The sequence below is a fragment of the Ovis canadensis genome, chromosome 13, assembly GCF_042477335.2.
Source record: "Ovis canadensis isolate MfBH-ARS-UI-01 breed Bighorn chromosome 13, ARS-UI_OviCan_v2, whole genome shotgun sequence".
Classification (NCBI taxonomy): Eukaryota; Metazoa; Chordata; class Mammalia; order Artiodactyla; family Bovidae; genus Ovis; species Ovis canadensis.
Window position 1 is genome coordinate 74,841,963 of NC_091257.1, and position 16,415 is coordinate 74,858,377.

At 49.8% G+C, this 16,415-nt stretch overlaps 1 protein-coding gene across 3 annotated transcripts; it reads left to right on the top strand.

Moving 5' to 3' along the window:
• Positions 1–615: 615 nt before the first annotated feature.
• SDCBP2 (syndecan binding protein 2) lies at positions 616–16,397 on the top strand. Of its 3 annotated transcripts, none has more exons than XM_069548233.1 (9): positions 616–972; positions 7,107–7,241; positions 7,897–7,966; positions 8,592–8,692; positions 12,678–12,836; positions 13,619–13,794; positions 13,874–14,045; positions 15,593–15,684; positions 15,864–16,397. In XM_069548233.1, exons 2-9 carry the CDS (start codon positions 7,188–7,190, stop codon positions 15,916–15,918), a joined length of 879 nt encoding a protein of 292 aa, XP_069404334.1. In that variant the 5' UTR covers positions 616–972; positions 7,107–7,187; the 3' UTR covers positions 15,919–16,397. The 3 variants fall into 3 exon arrangements, with proteins under 3 accessions (XP_069404334.1, XP_069404337.1, XP_069404335.1); XM_069548236.1 differs by having other exon boundaries at positions 690–972; positions 7,169–7,241; XM_069548234.1 differs by having other exon boundaries at positions 742–3,187.
• The last annotated feature ends 18 nt before the right edge of the window (positions 16,398–16,415 follow it).

Here is a 16,415-nt window from a genome sequence, read left to right on the forward strand (position 1 = left end):
GCGGGGAAGACGTGAATGGCATTCAAGCGGGAACAGCACCTGTAAAAGCACAGAGGCATGAACTAGCAGGGTGAGTTACGGTCAACAGGAGTCTGGAATGAATGAAATGCAGGGTAAGTGCACAAGAGTGAGGTTATCAGGAGTCAGTGGAGAAGGTATCCGGAGTCAGGTCAGGGAGATGTGAACATCAAGTTGAAGTCGGAGATTTTACTCTGAGGGCAGGAGCCAAGGCTAACTCCCAGGTTTCCGGCTCCGACCATGGGGTGCATTTGGTGGGGTCACTGTAGAGAGGAAGCAAAGCTGGGAAAAATGAGTTTCAACCAGCGGGAGGTAGTAAAGATCTGGAAGGCGGCTGGACTCGGGTCTGGGCCTCCCATCCCTGGAGTAACATACTCCACGCTCCTCCTCTTCACAGTCCAGTCTGTGCTCCCTGGCTTCCTCCGGGAGGCCTTCCCCCTTGCCCCAGGCTTTTATCCTGCACCCCACAGACCCAACTGCCCGAATCTCTACCAACGAGCAAACGGGTCGTTTTGCTGTGGGAAGTGATCTGCTAGGCCAAGCCCAAGACCCTCACCCTGAGCGGCAGGCCCTCATTCTCGGGTGAGATCCCAGGGTGAATCTTCCTGGGGTGGAGCACCAGGACGGGAAGTCAGGGCGGGACAAGAAACTTGGGAAGGTGACGTCTCAATGGGTGGGAAATACTCGGGGATCCAAGGTGCTTCCGAAACCCACGGGAGCGCTGGAGCTTCCTCTTCCTAAAGAGCAACAGGCAGCCCGGAGCGCAGGCGTGTCAACTTTGCCCTCCTCCCTCCCACAGCTGCCTCAGAACGGAATCCTATCAGTCAGGGGAGGGTTCAGCCGCACCCGCTCTCCTTCGAGAAGCCGTTAATGGACTAAGGCTCAGGGGCGTGAGGAGGCGTAGGGAAACATTAGAATTAAAAGCGCAATTTGATCCGCGTAGCTTCCACACAGGTAAGAGGCGATGCGGAGCCCGATCGAGCCTTTCCATCCCTTATTCTGCTGCTCTACCTGATTTTGTGTGTGTGTGTGTGGATGTGGGTGCCAGCCACGAGCGCCTGAAAAAAGCAAGAGGCCGGAGGTACGCTAGGATCCCACCCGACCAACAACCCACAGAGGAGGCTGCCATTTTCCACCCACAACCGCGGAGCACCCTGGGAACGGCGTGTAGCCACGCGCAGCCCTGGATGAGACGCATGCGCTCTAGCCGCCTCAGAGCGCCCTAGCGGCCTGGAGGAGTCTTTGCTGTAACTCATAGCAACCAGGGGAGGTCGCCTCTCTTATTCCCAGCAGAGTTCGGAGCTACAGGAGGGTCGGAATGGGAGTATTTTGGAGATCTTTGATCAGCGATCGTTGGACAGATTAGGAAAGAGGCCCTAGGGACCTGTGGTGCTTTCCCCGGTCCCCCTGTTCACGGAGTTGTGTGCCTGGCTGCTTCCAAAAAGCAGGGAATTGAGGCTGAGGGAGGGGATAGGTTTGTTCAGAGCGGTTTTTCACCCCCACCTCCTTAGGAGGCATTGCTGTGAACAAAGCTAGTGTAGGTGATGGAATTCCAGCTGAACTATTTCAAATCCTAAAAGGTGATGCTGTTAAAGTGCTGCACTAATATGCCAGCAAATGTGGAAAAACTCAACAATGGCCACAGGACTGGAAAAGTTCAGTTTTCATTGCAATCCCAAAGAAGGGCAATATCAAAGAATGTTCAAACCACTGCACAGTTGCACTCATTTCATATGCTAGCACAGTAAGCTCAAAATCCTTCAACAGTATGTGAACTGAGAATTTCCAGATGTACAAGCTGGATTAAGAAAAGGCAGAGGAATTAAAAAGGAGGGACATCACTTTGCTGACAAAGGTCCGTCTAGTCAAAGCTATGGTTTTTCCAGTAGTCATGTACAGATGTGAGAGTTGGACCATAAAGAAGTCTGAGCACTGAAAAATTGACGCTTTTGGACTGTGGTGCTAGAGAAGACTCTTGAGAGTCCCTTGGATAGCAGCGATCAAACCTGTCAATCCTAAAGGAAATCAACCCTGAATATTCATTGGAAGGACTGATGCTGAAGCTGACTACTTTGGCCACCTGATGCGAAGAGCTACTCATTGGAAAAGACCCTGATACTGGGAAAGACTGAGGGCAAGAGGAGAAGGGGCCGGCAGAGGATGAGATGGTTGGATGGCATCATCGACTCAATGGACATGTGTTTGAGCAAACCCTGGGAGATAGTGAAGGACAGGGAAGCCTGGCATGCTGCAGTCTGCACTAAGTCACTTCAGTCGTGTCTAACTCTTTGTGACCCTATGGACAGTATTCTGCCAGGCTCCTCTGTTCATGGGATTTCCCAGGCAAGAATACTGGAGTGGGTTGCCGTTTCCTTCTTCAGTGGGTCTTCCTGACCCAAGGATTGAACCCGTGTCTCTCACGCCTCCTGCATTGGCAAGCAGGTTCTTTACGACTAGCGCCACCTGGGAAGCCCTACACTACAGTCGATGGAGTTGCAAAGAGTCAGACGTGACCAAGTGACTGAACAGCAACAAGTTGGAAAAAAAAACCCCAAAACAGCATGTTGCCCTGTCTGTACTGTAAAGGAGAAATGAGGGCAATGAAAGTAGTTTATAATAAAAGAATATGCACTTCACTATGTAAAAGTTCACCGGGTCACACTTGTACTTAAATTGAGGAAGTTTGGATCTGTGTGCTCAGATGCTGAGTCGTGTCCTACTCTCTGGGACCCCATGGTGTAGCCCGCCGGGCTCCTCTGTCCATGGGTTTCCCCCAGCAAGAATACTGGAGCAGGTTGACATTTCCTCCTCCAGGAGATCTTCCCAACCCAGGGATCCAACCAGGATCGTTTGCTTGTAGGCAGTCTCTTGCGCTGGCAGGCGGATTCTTTGCCACTAGGGCCACCTTGGATTTAATAGATAGTATTCAGCTGAATTTTGCCAAAGTTTATATTTGGCATCTTGAGTCAAGGCTTAAATATATTTGTATACAGGCGTGGAGGGACTGTGACAGCGACAATTGCAGACACACCCGAGTGTGTTCTGGTGACCTCCCCATGTTGTGGAGAATTGACAATTATTTTTCCAAATGGTGAACAAAACCAAGAATAACTTCCTCAGATAAGCTGGTGTATACATTTCTGGATGGCATATTATATATTAAAACCAGGTAAAGTTTCATTGTATTTGTATATAAAATGTTATACACAGGGTTTTTTTTTTGTTGCTTCCATGAAGGCTTGGTGGGATATTGGAAACTTGTGCGGGACAGTTTGTTGTGATGAGCTGTTCTGTGCATTACAAAAGGTCCTGGTCACTACTCTCTGCTTCCTAAACGCTAGTGTCCCCTCAGTCTTGTGACATCCAAGAATGCCCACACAAATTTCCAGTCTGTTTCTTGGAAAACCACTTATCTATTCAGTCAAATAGCAATTTTTGTCGGCATCTGTGTGCTGGGTGCTGTTTCAGGGGGGAGGCTTAGGGTGATGAACAGGACACAGTCCCTGGCATTCTGAGCTGGAGTTCAGAATGAGAGGATACCCAGATAGTAATCATATAATATGATAAATAACTTGACAGTAGGCGCACTACGAGTCAGTTTGGGGACACAAAAAGACCTAGCCAACTAGCCAGGGGTCCCACGGCCTGAAAAAGCCAAGCAGAGAACTTGCATTTGAGCTGAGTCTTGAAAGGCTTGAAAGGCTATGCAGAGAAGAGTGGTTTGCCAAGCAGAGGGACCTGCATATCAAACAGGTCCAAGGTCACTGGCACATAATGGACACTCAAATAGTGTGAATGAGTAGATGGATAATTGAATGAGATATGCATATTTCCTGGCAGGAGCCATTCCCCACTATATTGTGAATTGCTAAAAGGCAGGGAAACACCTGCCTCTTGATTCCACCCAGATCCCTAACCTTGGTTGAGACCCAGAGAAGGTGGCAGTGGTGAAAGTGTCCCAGAGCCGGAGGACGGGTTGTGTGATCCCAGCCTGGAAAGGATCTCCAGGAAGTGGATCTCAGATTCTGCTCGCCCAGATGGTAGCTGCTACAGATATAAAAGCTCTGCTACTTCAGTGTTTGAAAAAGCAGGGCAGGGATGCCTCTTATTTTCACATCTGTAGCTCATGTGTGATCCAGGGTGGTATCTTTGATGGGTGGTACCTTCTGAGGACTGTCCAAGTCTCCTGGAGTGTGTGCACAGAAGGGAAGACCACAGGCAAAGGGGCCTCTCCCCCTAGCTGATTTAAAGCAGGTCAGAGCCTGTCTCCCTCTCCCCATTGGACCATCCCTGTCTCCTTAAGATGGTCATTTCTGCCCCAAAGACCAGGTGAGGGCAAAGATCTGGAACTGCCTGCCCCCAGGAACCAAGTGGGCAGTGTGAGCCAGCTGGATGGGTACTTTGGGAAACAAGAGGTGTGTGCAACCTCATCTAAGGGCAGGCTGTGACTCCGGCCTGGCTGAGTGTTGATGTGTATGATTCCTGCTCTTGCATTGCCAAGTATTTTGTGTGTGTTTTTTTCCTGTACAAGATAGACGAGGAGAATTTTATATTTCCAGATTTTAAAATGTTGACACTAATTCAAATGAAAACAGAAAAAACAAGCCAGTGAAAGGTAAACAAAACCTGTTTGGGACCTCACATTCCTGGTTTCCATTCCTAGAAAGGTGCACGTTCATAGGACATTAGCGCTTTACCTTACAGGGAGAAACGTGGAAGCCCAGGCAGAATGCATTGCTTCTAGAAATACTGAGTTGACGTCCACGCTACGGGCTAGGGGTTCCACAATAAATTAGAAGGTCTAGTTTCTGCCCATTTGGAACTCCCAATAGGTAGATGAAGAGGCAACTTCGGAGCAGTGAATGATCAACAGACTAAGAACTGAGCTGGGAGAGGAGGCGAGTCTGTGGGCAGGGGAGCACAAATCAAGGCAAGTTTTCTGAAGAGCCCTCTGATACGGAACTTGAAAATAATTGGAAGTTAGCCAGTCGGGGAGCAGAGGGGGTAGAAATGTATGCCAGACAGAGGGCATAATAATACACGCAAAGTCCTGGGGACACGAGGAAGTTCAATTAATTCAAGGATCTAAAAGTAGCTCATTGTGGCTGAAGCTGAGGGTGGGGATTGGGAGAAAGACGTTTGGAAAGAAAGAAAGCGGGAGAATTAGGCGGGGGGTGCAAGCAAATGTCTATTGGGACTCAGGGCCAATGAGTACATCAGTCTTGATGTAAGAGATAACAGAGGCTGAGGGGGTCTGGGGTGTCCAGGAGTCGGCTGCGACTCAGATGTAGCCACTCAGCGGTGGTCCAGGGTTGCTAGAGTGTCCTGTTTTTTCAGGAGCAGCGTGAAGCTAGATTATTAAGTGCGGTGTGTCGAGTTCTGCATTTAAGCTTTTAACTTTGAATGTATAAAGTTCTTGGCAAAGTTAAACAACATCTGTTTGCATCTGGCCTGTGAGCCACTGGTTCCAGTCTCTGGAGGAATCGTAAAGGTCGTGTGGACTGAATTCTGAAAGTGGGGGAGCCACTGGGTGGGGGGGGCGCTTTAATCAGGGGCATGGCGTTCCAGGCTCACACAGAAAGAACAGCAGTTGAGTTGACTCATTGGAGATGTGGTTCCTGCAGAAGAGCGAGGAGATGGAGGAGGATGATGTGGGGACGGGCGGGGAGATGGAGGAGGACCGCATGAGGATTAGCAATGGGATGTGGGGGTGATAGGGTGTGATGGCAGACTAGAAGGGACGGCATGTGCACGGGGTCGTTGGGGAGGCTTAAAGTTGATACATGTCAAGGCAGCAGGTGCTGAGGAAGGACAAGGAAGAGTGATGGAGGCAGATGACCTTGACTCTGGGGATCACTCAGGGGAGATGCCCAGAGATTCTGGACCTGGCCCAGGAATGTGGGCCCAGTGCAGTGAATAGGACCCCCTGGATCGCCAGGAACTGCAGTTCAGGTGGGAAGACACACTGAGGACAACTGAAGAGCCCAGGACCAGAGGCTGGTCCGAAGTCTCTGCTGAGGGCAGGGCCCTGGGTGGGAGCAGCAGTGTCTGAGGAGCCAGGGTGGGAGGGTGGGGTAGGGGCTTCCAGCTGGTGAGGACTGGCCCAGCAAAGGCCTGTAGATGTGATGGAGCCAGTGTGTTAGTGGGTAAATGGAGAAAAATCCAGAAAGACAAACTGCTCCTTGCTCACATTTAATCTAGGGAGGAAATAAAGCTTTTCGGTGGGTAATTTCTTTGAATTCTTTGGGTACCTTGCTCCAAGGTCCTGCTGGTTCTCCCCTGACAGGTAGGAAGGTTTTTAGTAAATGTTTATGGTCCCCCATCATTTCTTTATCCCTCTGAACAATACTCTGCTGAGCATATAAACTCTGTTACAGTTTGTGTGCATGTTTTTAAGAGTTTCCATTGGCCTTTATCATGATCAAGATCAAGACTCACCAGTGAAGCCGGAAATGGCAGTAGGGGATCAAATGCCCAGAGATGGAGAGGGGTGGGCGGGGGCAGGGGAGGAATTCTAAAGTGCCTGCTGCCTTTCTGTTGTAATATGAAGTCCCCAACCTCTTGACACTGGACTGAACCCCGAGCAGTTGTGGGAGGATGCTGCACAAACCCCTAATGCTGGCCGGGTATACAGTAGGTGCTCACTGTGCACCAACTGGACCAGGTTTAGGTCTTGAGCAATAAGATCTTGTAAGGCTGTCTGACCTTTGAAACATGGCAGGGAAGGACATGGTTCCCCAGTCCTGCTTTGCCTGGTTAGCATGTCCTGGGTGACCCCTGGGTCCAGGTTCTAAAGCCCAGAGTCAGCTGAACATGGTGGGGTGGGATTTTTCAGGAGTGGAGAACATGGGCTTGGGAACCAAACAGACTCTGGCTCAATCCCAGCTCTTCCATTTCTAAAATGGGGATAATGATATCTATTATATAACTGGTATAATATGTATTATATATTATTATATAATATATACATATATAATAATATAATATATAACAATATATGATTAATATAAAATATGTATTATATATAATCATGTAATAGTAGTGTAATAATAATACTACCCTTCCTGACTTCTTTCTCATCCTGACAGTGCTGGGTGGCACATGTCTGTGCCTCCTCTCATCCCTCAGCACCCCACTCTGTGCCCTGCAGGGTGTTCCAAGGAGCAGCCATGGCCACCCTGTACCCATCTCTGGAGGACCTGAAGGTGGACCAGGCCATGCAGGTAACCTGCCAGGCTGTTAGCCTGGGTGCCCTGATGGGGCTTTGGGATTACCCCAGGGTAGCTAAGGGAGGCTGGTCTTGGGTCAAGGCTGGAGGCCCTTGGGAGTTCCTTATTGGCCCCAAGGCATGCGGGTCCCCAGTGCAGGGGCTGCTGGCAGAGCAGGTGTTCAGAGGCCACGGCAGTGGGACCACATCAGGTGGGGAAGACGAGCAGCTGCAGACAGGCCTGTGTCTGGTGCCTGCTTAGTCCCAGTGCTTCCTCCACTGGGGTTCGCGCAGACCCCATGCTCTGGGCAAGCTTCCAGGGTAAATCCTGTGGCCGTGGTGTTTGGCCTACTCAGCCCCCAGAAGCCCTTTCCTCCTTCCATCCTACATGAGGTCCTAGGGGGTTTTGAGAACTGGGGGCTTTTTGACTGACAATTACCTTGGCCACCGCAGGTAGTAGATGAGCTGTGACATTCGGTGGGTTGCAGGTCCTTGGGAGAACCTCCCTCCTGAGGCATGGAGGTGTGCGAAGCCACATTTATTGAAAGGTTGGATACCCGCTCAGGCCACGAGCATACCTATTGCCCTGACCCCCAGCCTCAGGGAGCCCCAAGCTCCAAGGGCTCTGGGGTTCTGACCACAGCTGAGCGGCACTCCCCTTCCATCCCCAGGCCCAGGCCAGAGCTGTACCGAGGATGCCTGACCTGCCAGTACGGGGGAAAGGGGACTGCCAGCCTCCAGGTGAGTGATGGGGATGGGGTGCTTTGAGCCGAGAGTGACTTCTGCTGGCCATTTCCAAGCGCCTGCCTCTCGCCTGCCACAGAGCCACAGGCACTGTGTACAGTTGTCCCCCTACTTTGAGGGGGACACTGAAAAGCTGTGACCTTGTGAGGGCCCCGATGGCCCTGACTTAGGGCCACCAAGGAAGGCTGTGTGAGGAGACCAGGATGTATGCGGTGGCCCTGGGGCTGCTCTGGCTATCTTGACTGGTCCTGTGGTAGCAAACTTGAGCTCAGGCCCAGCTCCTCTCCTTACCGTGCAGTTTCCCAGAGCTGCCTTTGAGTTGGCTGGTGCCAAACAAAGGTATCTGAGCTGAACACCAAAGTGATCCGTGAGGGGCTCTGTGTCCGAGGCTGCTCCTGGGGGAAGCAGACCACCCTAGGGGAGGACCCACATTGCCAGTGAGTGTTCCCAGGGCTGCAGAGCCGTCTCAATAATACACTGCATTCCTTGGAGTAAACACCCTCTCGGGCCCTTTTGTTTCTTAACAAAGATGAGTGACCACTTGGGAGCCAGGCAGGTGTGGCCAAGTTCATGGCCAGAATAACATCTTTCTCTTCTCCCCCTTCCCTTCCCTTCCCATCAGTTTTGTACCCTAACCTGGCAGAATTGGAAAACTATATGGGTCTTTCCCTCTCCAGCCAAGAAGTCCAGCAGAGCCTGCCTCAGACTCCAGAAGGTGCCAGTGTAGGTATTTGTCTCTTGCCTGATGCGGGCCCTCCTTCCTTGGTCTTGCATTTAAACAGATTTGTATCTCCTCTCAGCATGTATAGCATCCCTGAGGTTCTGTTTCTTGATGATATGTTTCCCTTTGAACCTTCATGAGAAGTGCCATGGGGTTTCATGGTTTCCTGCAGGCCTTGGGGCTAGAGGGCCACTGCCTGCCCTTTGACCTCTGACCTGCTGGCCTGAGCTTGCTGGATGAGAAGGGAGGACGTCAAACCTGGCCTGAGCCTGGGTGCTTCTAATGAGGGGCTGCCTGTGACTTGGGAGCAGCTGCATGGTTAGACAGAGCCTGTGAGGAGGAGCTTGTCAGCCCCCAGTCCCCAAATGAAATAATAATGCTTAACCCTTGTTCTCTATGACTTCAGGGAGCAAAAAAAAAAAAAAATCATAACATAGAAATATTCACTCCTGAAAATGTATTCACTTATAGACTCAGTCCTGAAACTGTCTCCCCATCAGCTTCAACATTCCTGGTTGGTCCATTGTGCTGGTCCAGTGCAAATCGATTGCAAAGTGCAAATACTAATCTTGGTAAGGCTGTGGGATTTCATGAAATTGATAGAAGTGACGATGAGAGCTGCCACACTTACAAATGACTTCCCAGGAGAAATCAGCAAGGATGAGGACATGTAGGATCCTGAGCAAAGTTGGTGACACCCTGGAGTGGTTTTCCGAAATGACGCCCTTGACAGTCATGTAGGCAAGCATACATAGGAAGCAAAGTAGGTCACATTGTCCAGTTTTAATCCACTTATTGATCTCTCTTTGGTCAATGCCCCAGACAACCTAAATTTGATGAAAAAAAAAATGACAGATAATGCACTTTCGTAATTAAAAATTTTAATTATTTTTAGTTTTTCTTTTTAAATAATCGGAGATTCAGTCAGGAAGTTGCCAAGACAGAGAAGTCCTCTGTACCCTTCAGCTAGTTTTCCCAATGGTTCCATTTTATGTAACTGTACTGTAATGTCAAAGCCAGGCATTTTCCATTGGTGCAGTGTGTCTAAGGTTCTGTGTCTTTTTATCACCTGCAGCCGCCAGCACAATCGAGATACAGAACTACATCACCACAAAAGTCTCCCTCGTGCCGCCCCTTTGTGATCATGCCCAGCCTCCCCTTCAGCATCCTCAGCCCCTTGGCAGTCACTAGCATGCTTTCATCCCTATAATTTTATCATTTCAGAAGGTTATGTAAGTGAAATCACATGGTGTGTGACCTTTTCCGATGGGCTCTTTCCACTCAGCATTGTGCCCTGGAGATCCTTCCAGGCTGTCGCCTGTTGCAACAGTTCATCCTTTTTCATTGCAGGATTGCGTGGCTATAGCTCAGTTTGTTTAACCTCTTGAGGGACATTTTGGTTGTTTCCAGTTTTTGTCTATTATAAACTAAGATATTACAGATGTTTGTATACAGATTTTTGTACAGACATAAGTTTTCATTTCTCTGGGATAGACGCCCAGGAGTGCAATTCCTAGGTAGTGTAATACATGTATGGCTAATTGTTTTTTGGAAAGAAACGGTCAGACGATTTTCAGAGTGGCTGTATTATTTTATTTTCCTGCCAACAATGCATGAGTGTTTTGTTGGCACATCTTTGCCAACATTTGATATTATCACTGTTTTAAATTTTACTCATGGTAGGTGTGTGGTGATGCCTTATCATGGTTTTTACTTGCACTTTCCTAATGGCTAGTGATGTTGAACATCTTTTCATGTGCTTATTTGCCAGCTGTATATTCTTTTTGGTAAAATGTTTCTTCATATATTTTGCTTATTTTCTAAATGGATTATTTTTTAAAGTCAACTTTCGAGACCTTATTCTAAAGTCCTTTGTCATTTGATTCGTAAATATTTTTCTCCCACTGTGTAACACCTCCTTTCATTGTATTAAAAGAGTTTTTTGGAGAACAAAAAGTTTTCAATTTTGATGAGGTTCAATTTATTGATTTTTCTCTTTGGGGATCATGCCTTGGTGTCCTAAGAAACTTGACTGAGCTCTAGGTTTCTGAAAAAATTTCCCTTTTACTTCTGAAACTCTTATAGTTTTTTGTTTAAATTTATGATTGAACTTGAGTTAATCTTTGCATAAGGCATGAGGTCACGATTCATATTTTGCCTGTGGCTGTTCAGTTGCTCCCATGCCATTTGTTGAAAAGGCTCTTCTGTCTTCACTAAATCGTTCTCACACCTCTGTTAAGAAGCAGTTGCCCCTACTTGTGTGAGGCTATTTCTGGATATTCTCTCTTCTGCTCCAAAGGTCTGTCTCTCCCCAGTACCACACTATCTTGATGACTGTAGCTATACAGAAAGTCTGGAAATCTGGTAGAGTGATTTCTCCTGTTTTTTTCTTTTTTGTCAGACTAGTTTTAGCTATTCTAGTTCCTTTGTGTTTTCATGTAAAGTTTAGATTAACCTTGCCTCTACAAAACATACAGACTGTGATAGGAAATGCATTAAATATGTATATCAATTTGTGGACAGTTGACAGCTTCGTCTAGTTTTTCTGATCCATCAATACAAAATATTTCTTTATTTATTTAGACCTTTGATCAGGCTTCCCCAATAGCTCAGTTGGTAAAGAATCCGCCTGCAATCCGCCTGCAGGAGACCCCGGGTTGATCCCTGGGTCAGGAAGATCCGCTGGAGAAGGGAAAGGCTACCCACTCCAGTATTTGTGGGCTTCCCTTGTGGCTCAGCTGATAAGGAATCTGCCTGCAATGCGCGAGACCTGGGTTCAATCCCTGGGTTGGGAAGATCTCCTGGAGAAGGGAAAGGCTACTCACTCCAGTATTCTGGCCTGGAGAATTCATCCATGGGGTGAAAGGAGTTGGACACAGCTAAGTGACTTTCACTATCAAACTCACAATACACTATATTAAAAACAACAGTAATGAGTACTCAAAATTTATCTTTTTAATAACGTCACTATTTTCTACTAATATCTATCCTACTGAGGTTATTTCAGTTTTTATCTAAAGGTAGAAATATCATATGATGATGTGATGAGAATTCCATGGATTGTACATTCCATGGGGTTGCAAAGAGTCAGACACGACTGAGCGACTTTCATTTCAGTTCACTTCACTTCTTTGATCTCTATTATCAGTGTTTTGTCATTTCCAGCATACAATTCCTGTATATGTTTTATTAGCTCCACACCTAAGTATTTCTTTTTTTTTTTTTAGCGATTGTAAGTGGTATTGTATTTTTAATTTCAGTTTCCACGTATTCATTGTTAGTATATAGAAGTACAATTGATTCTTTTGGTATGCATTGGTCTTGTGTCCTGTGACCTTGTTGAACTCACTTATGAGTTCTAGGAGTTGATCTGTAGATTCTTTGGAATTTTCTAGTAAAGCATCGTCTCATCTGAAAATAGGGACCATTTTATGTTTTCTTTTCCAATCTATATGTCTTTTATTTCCTGTCCTTGCCTTACTAATCTGGCTAGTTCTTCCATTACTGTATTTAACAGTAGTGGTGGGAGTGGACATCTTTGCCTTGTTCCAGATCTTTTGATGGGGGGAATAGTATTCACTCATCTTGATACTTTTGACAAATTTTTTTTCAAGGCAGAAATCAACTTGAGCTCCTTTACCCCCTCATTGTTCACGATTTTCTGTGAATCTTTTAAAGTGGATTTAAAAAGGTTCTTCTGACACCAAGTTGTCTTGGAAAATGAAGACCCTTTTTCTATAATACGCACCTGTCCTCCCGGCTCTATTTTCCTGGCTGTGTTTTTTGGGGGTGTGGACTTTGACGCCCCCTAGCGGCTTCATGGCGCCATGTGTCCTCTTGCTCGCAAGAGGTGTGTGTGTGGTCTGCGGTGGGCTGGAGCTCAGGGTCCACCCCGTTCTCTTTTGCCAATCCCTGTTCCCACGCTTGGACCCTTGAGGCACGAGGCCCCACGGCGCTGGCTGACCTCTTCTCCCCTGTGGTCTGCAGGCAGCGGTCTCGGGCCCATCGCCGGGCCAGGTGGTGGCGCCGGTGTCCGGGAACAGCCTGGGCGCACTGCGTGCGGAGATCAAGCCCGGGGTGCGCGAGATCCACCTATGCAAGGACGAGCGTGGCAAGACCGGGCTGCGGCTGCAGGCCATCGACAAGGTGGGGCTGGGGTCGGGCGGGAGGGGAGGGGCCCCGCGGAACGCAGAGAGAGATTGCGTGCTGGACTGCGCCTGCCTGCGGCCCGAGCTGCCTGGGGGAGCCAAGGTTCACCTGAGCCCTAGACAGGCTCGTCCTTTCCATCGCCTCCCATAAGGCGCTTGCTCTGGGCTTGCTCTGGGTTGTGCTAGGGACCCTCCACTTGCCCCTCCTGGGACTTCATGCCTCCTTGCTCCCCACTCACAGGGATCTGGCTTCTGGGAGGCTTTCTGAAGACAGTGTAAGGCGAAGGGTGTGGCGGGGTTGGTTCAGATGCCAGCATGAGAGGCCTTGTAGTCTAGTGACTGGGGATGCAACCACTAGTTGGAATTCCTGAAAGTGTTAGTTACTCAGCCACGTCCAACTCTTTGTGACCTCATGTACTGTAGCCTGCCAGGCTCCTCTGTCTGTGGAATTCTCTAAGCAAGAATACTGGAGTGGGTAGCCATGCCCTTCTCCAGAAGATCTTCCCAACCCAGGGATTGACCGAGCCTCCTGCATTGCAGGCAGATGCTTTATCATCTGAGATACTGGGAAAACTCCTGAATTCCTGACTCCGTTGCTTCCTAGCTGTGTGGCCCACTTCCTCACCAGGAAAATGGGGTACCCTGTATGTTGCTGTACAGAGCTGCAGTCCCAGGGCCCAGTAGGCTCTGAGAAGATCAGGAGGCAAACAGCAGCCCAGGAGGAGGCACCTGGGCTCAGGTTGGGCTGGGGGAACTGACTGGGGGGCTTGCCTCCTCCAGGGGCTCTTCGTGCAGCTGGTCCAGGCCAACACCCCTGCATCCTTGGTGGGGCTGCACTTTGGGGACCAGATTCTGCAGATTGATGGACGTGACTGTGCTGGGTGGAGCACAGACAAAGCCCACCAGGTGGTGAAGAAGGCATCTGCCGAGAAGATTGTCATAGTCGTTCGGGACAGGTGAGCACCCGGGTCCCAGGAGCCTGTCTGTCTGCCCTTGGTTATGCCTCAGGCCCAGCTCACCATCCCTCCCTGCCAGGCCGTTCCAGCGGACCATCACCATGCACAAGGACAGCACAGGCCACGTCGGCTTCGTCATCAAGAAGGGGAAGATCATCTCTTTGGTCAAAGGGAGTTCCGCGGCCCGCAATGGGCTTCTCACCAACCACTATGTGTGTGAGGTGAATGGGCAAAACGTCATCGGGCTGAAGGTAAGCAAGGCGGAGCATGGCTCCATCCCAGGACCTCAGGGACTGGGTGATTGAGAGATGGTGGGAAGGTTCGTGTCTGTGGGTGGGCTGCCGCCCCCACCCAGCTTCAGATCCTCATCCTAAGGCTGCTGCAGGGATTCAATGAGACAAAGGTACAAGTGCTCCGAGCACAGTGCAGACACTGAGTGCTCAGTAAATGCTCGCTGTTGTTACTTACTCATGAAGGCCAGAGGTGTGACAGCAAGTGGTGGTGGCGGTGATGACGTGTGTAAGGAAACAGGTGTCCGGGGCAGGGGTGAGGGGCTCCTGGCTGCATGGACTACTCTGTGTGATATTTCGGTTTGTATCCTGGATCATGTTCACTAATAGGAATATTTTAGGAAATGGCTCTTCAGAAGCCCATTGCCTACCTCTTTCCTCTCCCCAACAGTGTGTGTGTGTGGTGAGTTTTATCTTTAAATACAAGAAGGAGCAAATGGTCTGGGGCCAGTGCTGTGATGTAGACTAGGGGACAGGGTGGGTGCCTTCGGGGAATGGACCCCAGAAGAGGATGAGTCACATGGCTTCTGGTCCCTGGACAAATGAGAGCGGTTTATTCTGGTTGATGCCACCAGGACTGAAAGCGGTTCTTAATTCCAGTTGTGATTTAGAGTGAGGGTCCCCCCACTCCAGCATCCAGGGCTTTGGGGCTCGCAGGCAGGTGGAGGTGGCCTGGGGGGTCTTGCCATCTCATCCCACAGATGACACAGTCTTGTGAGCCACTCCCCCTCCCTCATAAGGGCCATCCCCAGGTCACTCTTGTCACACATCTTCTCCCCTGTGCCTGATGGTCTGGTCCCATCTGGCACATCTTCTCCCACTGATCCTGGCACAGCTAGGAAAACACACAGCCAAGTCGGGGGTCTATGTAAAGTCAAGGTCACGGTCTCCAGGTAAGGGCCAGAGGCTCGGCTCGTGCGTTAGCATTCAGCTTTGGGTTGTTCGGCACACTCTCTGTAGGTGCTTCTTGTGTCTTGTTCTCCCCACAATCTGAACGGCTTCTGCAGGCCTTTCTTTTTGCTGGTCAACAAGATTAAGAGGAAGAGGTACCCCACGGCCTCGGCTCAGGCTGACAGGAGCCCAGAGAAGAGGGTGGGTGGGTGTGCCTACTGTCCCCCCTTGTCCCCCCACTGCAGTGTGGTTCTCTTTCTGCTTTGAGGTCAGAATCCTGGTGTGACTGGGGCCCAGGAGACGGCATACACATGTGGTTGGTGGGATTCCCGGGGCTCTTTGGGGGAAGTCATGTCCGTGAGGCCTTTTGGTGTCAGGCCCACATAGGCCCTCGAGGTGAGGGTAGGAGAGGTCAGTCTGTTTTACTGAGAGAGCCTCAGATGGGAGGCCCACATTCTTGCTTGAGCTGGGGGCCTGCCACCCTCACTCAAGGGGCAACCTATTCCCTACCGTCATTGTCAGTGGTGGACTCCAGCAGGGCCACGCTGACCACTTCACAGAGGTGCCTCAGAGTTGCCCCTGGCCCCCAAGGTGACCGTTACTCACCTCTTCTCCAGGACAAAGAAGTCACAGAGATTCTGGCCACCGCCGGGAACGTCATCACCCTGACCATCATCCCCACCGTCATCTATGAGCACATGGTCAAAAAGTAAGGCTGCCCCCCTCCCCTCCTCCCTACCCCCTCCCCTCCTCCCTACCCCCTCCCCTCCCCACCTTCTGGCTGCCGGCTTCTGGTAACTTGGGGTGAGGCAAGGGAGGCACAGGTTTTGGGGGGAAAGGGGAGAAGGTGCTGCCAGTTTTGGCGACTGTCCTTGTTGCTGTATCTAGGTTGTCCTCGAACCTGCTCCACCATACCATGGACCACTCCATCCCTGACGTCTGAGGCCGCGGGACAGCAGCTCAACCCTGTCACCCTCCTGCCAGAAAGGGAATGTCCGTGCCTGCGGAGACCTGCTGCCTGGGGGCGGGGCCGTCTCAGGGGGCGGGGTCTTCTCAAGGGGGCGTGTTCCGGGCGGGGTGACATGGCATCCTGTGCGCCTGTTATTTACATACACTGGCCTCGTTGGAGTCTCAGCCACTCAACTGGGCTAAGGCCGGGACAGGACCCACAGGCAGCCATTCTCTGTGCTGATTTAAATGCTCGTCACGTCGGCCGGCCAGCTAAACACTTTCTAAAGTTGCAGCTGGGTCCCTTTCAAATTTTTGCCTCTACCAGTAAAACAGTTCCGTGTTTTGAGAACAGAAATACTTTTTTTTTTTTTGGTAAGAATTGTTTCTTTTTCCTTTACTTGTTCTTCGTCACAAACTGTATAGTTTTAACCCTTCACGGGCTTTTGAATAAAGATTTGATTTTAAATAAAATCCCTTCCTCAGAACTAA

Coding starts and splice junctions, on each gene's coding strand:
- SDCBP2 (XM_069548233.1), top strand. CDS start 7,188: ATGGCCACCCTGTACCCATCTCTGGAGGACCTGAAGGTGGACCAGGCC. Junction 7,242..7,896: donor AGGTGGACCAGGCCATGCAG/GTAACCTGCCAG, acceptor TTCCATCCCCAG/GCCCAGGCCAGAGCTGTACC. Junction 14,046..15,592: donor AAAACGTCATCGGGCTGAAG/GTAAGCAAGGCG, acceptor CCTCTTCTCCAG/GACAAAGAAGTCACAGAGAT.